This window comes from Tigriopus californicus, chromosome 8 (genome assembly GCF_007210705.1).
Source record: "Tigriopus californicus strain San Diego chromosome 8, Tcal_SD_v2.1, whole genome shotgun sequence".
NCBI lineage: Eukaryota > Metazoa > Arthropoda > Copepoda > Harpacticoida > Harpacticidae > Tigriopus > Tigriopus californicus.
In genome coordinates, this window is record NC_081447.1 from 8,571,021 (window position 1) to 8,580,904 (window position 9,884).

The 9,884-nt window shown below is 41.5% G+C and overlaps 1 protein-coding gene across 1 annotated transcript; it reads right to left on the reverse strand.

Moving 5' to 3' along the window:
• Positions 1-1,922: 1,922 nt before the first annotated feature.
• LOC131884829 (CYFIP-related Rac1 interactor B-like) lies at positions 1,923-4,544 on the reverse strand. The gene is made up of 5 exons (XM_059232713.1): positions 4,258-4,544; positions 3,973-4,174; positions 3,572-3,914; positions 3,371-3,509; positions 1,923-2,360 (listed from the first exon to the last, which is right to left on the reverse strand). Exons 1-5 carry the CDS (start codon positions 4,442-4,444, stop codon positions 2,200-2,202), a joined length of 1,032 nt encoding a protein of 343 aa, XP_059088696.1. The 5' UTR covers positions 4,445-4,544; the 3' UTR covers positions 1,923-2,199.
• Positions 4,545-9,884: the final 5,340 nt, after the last annotated feature.

The following is a 9,884-nucleotide window of genomic DNA, read 5'->3' on the forward strand; positions in this document are numbered from 1 at the left end:
AAGCCATCAAGGTGTCGAAAAAACAAAGCGACGAGCTCACCAGATTGTGTTTTGGCCCGGATTTACATCCGACATTGCAAATACGGTGGCTGCATGCTCACAGTGCATGTTTTTCCGTCCTTCCCATCAACCAGAACCATTGGTTCTTAATACACTTCCAACCCGACCTTTTCAAGTGGTCAGTGCCGACCTCTTCACGTATGGCCAATGTGAGTATTTGGTTTACTCGGACCGTCTCTCTGGTTACTCGTTGGCCATCCAATACCAGACATCTCCTGGTTCCGCCCTTTTGATGAAGGATTTTGCCCGGATATTTTCCATGTTTGGGGTGCCCAATGTGTCGCGCACCGACAATGGGCCTCAGTTCGCTTCTCGGCCGTTCTCTCTTTTCTTGAAGAAGTGGGGTGTCACCTGGATGCCATCAACCCCATACTACCCGCAGAGTAACGGCCATGCCGAGGTAATGGTCAAGTCCAGTCCATTAAGCACTTGCTGGCCAAAACGGGTGGAGATTTCCACTCAGAAGAATTCGCTGAAGGAATGTTGGAATTCTGGAATACCCCGATGGTTGATGGCCTCTCACCGGCGCAAAGAGTGTTTGGTCGGCCTCTTTGGTCTCGCCTTCCGATCCACAATGATCTTCTGCAGGTGGATTTGCGGCATGTCCAAAAGTTTCTCAACCGCTGCTCGTACATACACGTGTTTGTCGTCGTACATTGTTCCTAAATGCGTCCTTTGCAGAGGTCAAAACCCGGCCCAAACTGACGGTGGTGGCCGAAGGAGATTGGTTGGAGTCATCCGGCTTGGTGGTCTCACCTTTGTCGACAATAGCCGCAGCCTTTTGAAGGATTCTGGTGAAACCCAAGTGGGCATAAGCACGCCTTTTCTTCAGCTCCCTAACTTCGACGGAAGGAACACTGGGTGTGGACTTGGACTCCATTTTTGGCTGAAGTAAAAGATCTTACTGATTATTTTTGGGAGGTGGTCTATCCATACCCCAGAGCGTGGATTGCAAGACTGCGTTTTCTTTTATATTCTAATTATGCTGAACGCCACAACTTAATTGGCTTGTTTTGGCAAAGTTGGTTGAAAAATGAAGCTTGGTGTAACGAACAAAGAGCTTGGGGTCAAGAAATATGAGCTTCCCCAATCCCATGATTAGGGCTCACCTTAATTTCGGGTTCACCCTAAGTTCGGGTGTGGCTTGGCAACAAACGTTGAAGCCATTTTCTTTTTAGGGATGGTAACGAGGAACATAAAGATGCCACTTATTCTCACTGCCAGTGTCCTACACTGTTCGCAAAAAAAACAAAGGACCCCGGAGTGTCTCGAAGGACCATGTACCGAGCGTAAATCGACGAGCCCTAGAAGACACGTCTGAACGCGTGCAGTGGGTTGAAACAACTGCTTTAATAACGGAAAAGCTATCTACAACACTGGGAGAAAACTAACTACAAAAGAAGTGCACAACATATTGATGATCAATAAATAACCGTTTCCGATACTCGAAGCAGCCCTTACCAACGTGGTGCTGAGCTAATCAGTTTGTGCCCATGTTGTGCCGAGTTTCAAGGGCTTATTGTTCTTGACACAGATAATTGATTGAGATCAAAGTTGGGGATTGCTTTTGAGTTGAGCCCAACTTGTATAAAGGAAAATACATTCGGTTTGTCTGAAAAAATGCTACGTTTCCTTCACCCTACCGTCCCTGTCCAGTGGTGACGTCGTCTCTGTCCCATACAAGAACAACATAACAAAACCCCTCCAAAGGACAAGTTCAATATCATTTACAAGGGGAGATGGCTGTAGCGTAGTTGACAAATGTGCGACAAAGTTATTCTCGAGTTCTTTGATGCGAGNCCCCCCTCCTCAAGCTTTTTCTAGAAAAGCAACCCTAAACCCAAAATGAGCCCCTCATCATCTATGTTTCTCATAATAATGAAATTTATTGTACAATTTGATTTCCAAACATACGAAATGAACATCCAATGTGCTTTTTGCTTATGTCCCAGTTTCGTCTATTTTAGTCCTTGTTGTACAAAGCTCCAAATATTAGACTTCGGTTATTTTGCTTAAGAGTTCTTGGCCACTTTAGCAATAAACGAGCAGGGTCTTTTCATATTGATATAATTATGAAATATGGAAAATAAAACGCTCAGATTTCAAAATTATGCTTTTGATCAATATAATGTTGAAGAACTATTCAATGTCCTCGAACAAAACTGACTTGAGGCCCTTTGGTGTGTTTTCATCGTTTACATGTTTGGTCGTATATCTCAAAGCGTTCAGAAGGCTTTCTGAACGAGCCTTTGGTTGGTCTCGGAGAACTTTTATGCACCCTTTCACGTCCACACACGATCCTGCAACATATTCACAAAGGCATCTTAGAAGATAAATGCAAGTTTTGCATCCTCATTAATTTTTGTGACAAAACAAAATGGGTGCAAATGTGTTTTTAAATGTCTATTCTAAAGCTTTTATGTACCGGGTGATCCAGAAAGCGGTGAGACGCTCATTAAAATGCTTGCTTTACATTTATGAAGAATTGATGAAAAGTTTTTTTTATCTTTTTTGGTTTATAAATGTGGGAATCAACTAAACAATCAGGCCTCTCATTTAATCGCTTTTTAGTTATAACTGTTAGAACTAGGGTAACAAGCTATTTTATGCTCGTCATAACGCTTTCTGCATCTCCCGATATTACTTTGGATCACTTCAATTTTTCTATTGTCCTTAGTGAGAGTTATATTTGTATGTAAAGGTTTTAACTTGGTATATGTTTCCTAAAACTGATTAAGCGGGTGGTGCAGTTTCAAAATGGCATGGATTTCCCAATTCAACAATCCTCACCTAGATGGCTTTAATGATTAAATTTACGACAACAGAAAGAAAACTATTCAAACCTGCACTCAGAGCTCCAAGGTGATACGGACATGGCATTGCCCAACGGAATTGTAAATTAAGGATATGCTGATTGGCTCAGCTGGCTGAGCAAGGCTTTTGGGTCATACTCACCTCTTTACTCTTCAGAATTGAGATAAGAAATTGCTTAAATTTTACTCTTTTCAGCTCATTGTCTATTTTATTTTGACTTTTTTTCTTCCCCTTTTGGACATTTTCTGAACATTTGAGGGACATTTTTGCACATTTTACTTGCCTTTTACTTAGAGGCCTACTACTTGATGTCAAAACCATTGGTGTTATTAAAAGTTCTAACACATAAAAATTATGTTGGTACTTGTTCAAAAGAGACATATTTTGTGTCTGAGTTGTCAATCTCAATCGTTGCCATTAATCAATCATAACGAACCGTCATTTTTAAAGCCGAATTTAAAAGTCAAATTTAAAGTGAATTGGAAACAATATTTACCTTTTGCAAATGCTCCAGATGGATGCACGTGATCATAAAGAATGATACTGGCAACCATTACCCGAAGAATGAAAAGCTCAGTCGATTCAAATTGCAATCGTGATTTCAAGCTTGGGGTGTCCAGCATCTTTTGGCAAACCTAAGTTGATGATAAGTTCTAGAAAATGAATTTGTCTCCCTTTTTCTTCATATATGACATACCTTAGCCATTACACTAAGCATATCCGGTGCGTTTTTGGCCACAGGAGCGAAAGTTAGTTGGGCAAATTTACTCGTTGTCTCACTAAGAGCGTTCAGCATGGGAGTGGAATGAGCAAAGAACAATGACATGGCATTGGCCATCTCCACTCCAATCTCATTGCCATTCACGGGATCTTCAGAACTGTGTCGATTTCGCTGAATCGTTCGTCGGTAGTACGAGAAATCATTTTGAACGGCAGGTGTGGTCATCTTGCATTCGTCGAATTTAAGGACAAACTCAAGAATCTTGGCAAATTGTTTGACAATAGCTTGGTGATCATCGAGTTGCTCAGGGATCTTTGCCCTGAAAAGTAGAATTTCAGAGCTATATTATTATAAGTTGATTTTCCCATTTTCCTTACTTAGACGGTTGAGATGTAAAACCATCTTCCTTGTTTGGGTTACAAAGCATCAGTAATATCTTTGGTATAATCTGTGTGAGGTCCTTCGAAAATTCATAAAACACTTGAAGTTTTCCCACCAAAGGCAGAACTGCTTTCCAAGCATTTTCCTCCGTTAACTTGGTTGGTTTAGTGATAGCCTCTCGGATCTTTTGAGAGGCACCTGAAAGCAAGGACAATGAGAGGCTATGAATCGAGAAGTAGTTACTCAAAAAGGGAATGATTTTGAACGTCAAGCTTGAGTACCTTCGTAGTTTTCCAACTCTTTTAAGACGAGAGTGGATCTCTCGAGGACACTTTCAGCTTCGTAGTAAAGAGAGGATTCTAACTCATTTCTTGGTTGAGCGTTCTCGAAGTCCACAAAAATGTCACATTTAGGCAGTGAACAACAAGGGTCCACGTCCCGACTAAGAAGTCTAAGTAAGTTGCCCATTTCCTATAAGTGTGAAGATGTCACATTTCAGCTTGAAAAAATGCCGCAAATATTACAAACACAATTCATGAAAAACGTCTTCTACTGATAAGAGCATCGTTATCATAAAACGAGCCAATCATTTCCGGGGTCTGCCATAGGTTGGTGTGGCGCCACCTGGCAAGGAGTTCAGTGTAGAGTTGGAGGGTGGAATCCTAATGATAAGAAGTCAAGCGTTACTACGTAAAACAAACTTCAGTCCACTTCTTTTCACTTCTTACTTTTGCAATTCATAGCAAAGACAGCAAATTAAGTGAAGTCAAGGGAACATTTTCTTTAAACTACTGAGAAGGGTCTCATCAGAAATGCTTGTGACGCCTCCGAATGAAAGGCTTTATTGGGCGTCAAAAATATTTTTATGAAAAGAACTGTTCATCACTAAGTCTAAAATAAACGGTCTCCAAAATATATGGTATATAACTAAAATATACGGTCTCTAAAATATATGGTATATAACTAAAATATACGGCCTCTAAAATATATGGTATATAACTAAAACTGAAGTCTCTTCACTTCATCGAACGGCTTCCTATCACCTAGCTGCCATTAGTTTCGTTGTCCCCTTCCACGAACACCTCAAATGCAGCCTCACGACTTTTAGTTGTTTAACACCTGCCATTATTGATTGCTTATTCAACGGCTGACCAAGTTCATTAGTCAAGCCATTGTGTCTCTCAACTCCAATAAAATCAACACGTCTTCGACTTGTGGTCCTGGCCACCCTTGGAAGAGGCATAAATTTCTAGACACGAGATGTCTAACGATCTACCACTCGTTTTGTTAGTCATTACCACGGAAGGTTTATGGAACTGTTAGCCTACAGAGTAGTGGGTGGTCCAACATCCAATGGCAAGACATATATGGAACTGACTACCAATACCAAAGGACAGGATAACACTGAGGCCCTCAAGAACTAGATCCAGGATGTCGGGCACAAACCTCGCAATGTCTGCTGAGGAGTGTAGAAGCGATTTATTTCCTTGGACTCCCAAAGACTTTTTTTCTGAAATTGAGGTACAACACCCTCAAAAGTACAGATTACAAGTTCAAAATATCATCCATAATCCTGGAGTGATTTCTGTTGCGAGATGTACGTAATTCCTGCAAAGTGGCCAGTACCAAAGCTAATATTTGAACTTTGTATTGAATGTAAGATAAATGGCAATTCATTTTACAAACGGAACGAGACTGTTTCACTTCTTTCTTATAATATTCCTAACATCAAGTAAGTGCTGAAAATGGATTTCTAAATACCCCAAAATAGTAGATGAGAAAACTTGATCTTTTTAATCGGTGAAAATTATTCATTATATTATTTGCACGGCAAACTTGAAGAATTACCACAAATTTCTGCCATTGATCTTCATGTTTAAGCACTCGATAAGGAGGTAACGCAAAGCTGAAACGTCTTCTAGCGAGGTTTCAGAGAGCTTGAGAGCGAAAAATGAGAATATCATGGATACGACGTTGGCGCCGTTCGCGATGAAGCACATGGGGCAAACATGATACGTAACGAAAAAACGTGGCTTCAATTCCTTTCGCAACTAGTGAGGGGTTTCGAACCGGAAAATCAGCTATTGTACTTGAAGAACCGTTCTTAGGGTTTCCATCAAAACGAAAAAGAGTATGAAAAACAAACCCAAGATCAGGAACGAGTGTCATAGCCACTCTGGTTCTGAGGCCAAGGTCACGTTTTGTTAATCTGCTATGCGGTTTTGAGTTTCTTTGTGAATCCTACTTCGCTCTTGATGGCAGACCTAAAGGTCCTAGAAGCTACAAAACTGAAATTCCGGTTCGAAACACATCACTATTCGCAACTAGTGTTGATCTAAATTCTAAACAACTACTTTCCCCGCCGCAATTAACATCTCAATTCAGTCAGAGAAATGTCACCTTTCATATTGTTACACTATTATGAAAATGACATTTCTCCTGCATGAATATTCGACGTGTAGTTGAAAATATGTCAGAGGTGAGTATACCGAGCCGATGTTTTGTGTATGCCTGTAACTTGAAAGGGATATTGAGCTGGAGAGACATTATAAAAACTATACCAAGGTTTATTTATAAAGGGAACGATCTGTGGACAGTCGCAATTTTTTGCCTTTCCCTTTTTGCAATATTTAGCGGGCATGGAACTCTTAGAGGACCAGCTATCAAAGGCTCCCACGTCAGCCCAAGTCCAACCTGTGTCATGAAGAGCTGCAGACCCCCCACTCTGCCAGAATGTAGACCAAACCGTTCTGGGGTGGTCCTTTTGTTTGTGTAAGGAGTCAAGGGGCAGATTTTTTTTTTGTGCGGACTTCCTTACCGCTACCGGGATTGGAATCCCAGCAGTTCAAGACGAGAAGATGATTTATTTTACTTCATTTTTATTTATATATATTATTCGATCGACCAACGAATTGGAGTTGGCTGATTTTGATAATCCTTGAATATAAGGTTGATCCGGAATTTTAGTCAAAAACTTGTCCAAGTCTGACTTAAATCTAGCTACTGGATCAACGCCTACATAAACCATACGAATATTTGAGGGCAGCAAATTGAACAATGAAGGAGCCCGAGAAAGAAGAGAGTTGGACTTCATTGTTTTAACTAGCCTGATTTCTCGAGGCCTTGAAGGTGCTCTCAAAACGCACATTAAGCCTCTACGGTCACAACAATTGACCCTAAATCCTAGGTTGGGACAAAGCTCATGAATGCTTTTGAAAACGTACAATATCAGATACCTTTTTTACCTTCTCTGATTACTGTATAATCCCAACCTTTCTAACCTCTCCCAATACGAGAGGGCTCTCATATCTTCAATGTTTCTAGTAAAACATCTTTGGACCTGCTCGAGCTTTTGCAAACCTGCTGAACTAATTGGAGCCCAAATGGGAGAGGCATGTTCAAGATGCGGCTGAACAATCGACTTGTACAGAGTTAGCATCGTGACACTATCTCTGGACTTAAACGTGCGATATATCCAACCACATGTTTGAAAAGCCTTACCAACTTTCAACTGGATAAGCTTATCGAACTTTCAATTATCTTGAAGGACTACACCTAAATCCTTCATGGATGAGACCTGCTCAATGCCCTTCCCTTCATCATCTAATAGTGGAGTGTCTAATGGCGTCGACCCAAAGATCATTGAGCAGAATTTCATTCCATTCAGTGCCATGTTACTCGCAGCAACCCAGGAGTAGATTAGTTCTAGAACCTTTGCCAGACAACAGGAATACTGACCATTCCTACCAACTACCAATTTTGTATCATCAGCATAGGAAGAGATACTGACATTACTACTACCAAGCTTCTGAAGCGGAGCAATGAAGATAATGAAAAGGAGAGGACCCAAAATGGAGCCCTGAGGGACACCCGACTTGACATCATGTATGTCACTAAGGGATCCCTCAACCTTCCTTAACTAGTTGTTTCCTACAATAAATGAAACTTCTTAGCCAATTGAGAACCTTGCCTTGGATCCCAATCTCATGGAGCCTGTTAATTAAAAGGCCATGATCTACTTTGGCAAAGTCGAGATAAACTACATCGACTGATTCATGGCTCTCCAGTCCCTCAATGACCTGCTCTATATGCTCAATCAGCTGGGTAACCGTGCTAAAATGTGCTCGGAACCCATGCTGGCTAGGAGGAAGGACTTCATGTATATCAAGAAATTCAACAAGTTTGAACTTCATGATCTTCTCAAACACCTTTGCAATATTCGAAGTGAGAGAAATCGGCCTATAGTTACTGGGGAGTGACTTATCTCCCCCTTTGAAAATTGGAACAACATGAGCTACCTGCAGAGAAGAGGGGAACTTGCCCTGGTCCAAGATGCAACGCATCAAGTACGAGAAAACAGGAGCAAGAACCTGTGAGCATCTCATCAGAAACTGAGATGTCACTCCATCAGGGCCAGGGGAGCTCGAGAGTCTCAAGTCCCTGATGGCCTCTAAAGCATCCTGATCTGTGACTACAAGATCATCTAAATGCTCAGCTTGACAAGCCTTGCCAGTCCCAACAAACTCATCAATAGAGCAATGGACTGTTGCTCCTAAACTCAGTGGAGTTGAAAACACACTAGAGAACTGATCTCCAAGTATGTTGGCCATAGTCCCTACATTGTCTATGGCTTCCCCATCGACCTCAAAAGGCCCTACAGGGTGTTTGATCTTTCTCTTAGAGTTTGCGTAAGTGAAAAACGCCTTCGGATTCGACCTCACCTCTTGAACAACTCTACTTTCCTTGTTCAACTGATCTGTCTCAATGGAGGCCTTAATTCTACCTTGGATTAAATCCAACTTTCTTTGAAGGCTAGCCACAACTACTGGATTCAAAGTGCTCTGGAGCCTTTTTGCTAGTTTGCAACTCTTTTTGAACAAATTCTTCCTATACTTCGGAATTTTAGAATGTGCCCCGCCCTGTGAAACACATTCAGAGATTGCTAGACTGGAACAGACGTCCTCAAAAACTAGAATCATTTTGTCTAAGGCTACATCTATGGACGATTCCTTTTTCAGCATTGAAATAAGATCAAGCTCCCCTAACCTTTCTATAATCAACGGCCAATGTTCATCTTTGAACTTGAACTTAGCCAGACCGACCTTTTTGGCCGGTCTTACTCTAGAGCACGCCGGCTTTTGAGTAATGGTCGACCCTATCTCGAGAACATGATGATCTGACAGATTACTAGGTGTCACATGGACATACTGGATCAGATCAGGGTCATTGGAAAAAAACAAGTCAAGAACGCTATTCGCTCTGGTGGCTACACCAACATGCTGAGAGAGATTGCGCAAGATCGCAAATTCCTCCAGCTTTTCGAACGACTGAGACGTCGATTTCGAAATGGGAATATACCCATCTGGACTAGCCTCCCACTCTACAACGCTAGCCGGAAAATTGAAGTCCCCTACAAAGAAAACCTTTGAGCAAACTGACTGGTCCAACTCATTTCCTATGAATTTGAGAGCTGACAAGAACAAGCTTACTGAACAAGAGGGGGGCCTATATATTGTCACAATGGACAGATCAAGACCTTGAAGATGACAAACTAAGACCTCTACTTCTCCATTAGACATTTTTACATGACTAGTGTGCAGGTCATTTCTAACATATAGACATACGCCCCCATGCGGAAAAATGGGATTGTCAGGGCGTACTCTATCACATCGAACTAAATTGAAACCAACCATTGCCAGCTCTTCATCTAAGACCCCTGGTCGAAGCCAGGTTTCTGTCATGGAAATGAACGAGACCTGCCTATCTAAAGCTAGTTCCTCAAGAACCTTGATCTTTGTGCTATCTTTTTTGGAAATAAGACAATGCACATTCAAATAAAGCCCTTTTATGGGCAGAGAGCCCTTCGATGGACTAGAGCTATCAAATCTTTGACTAGGCTCTCTAACCT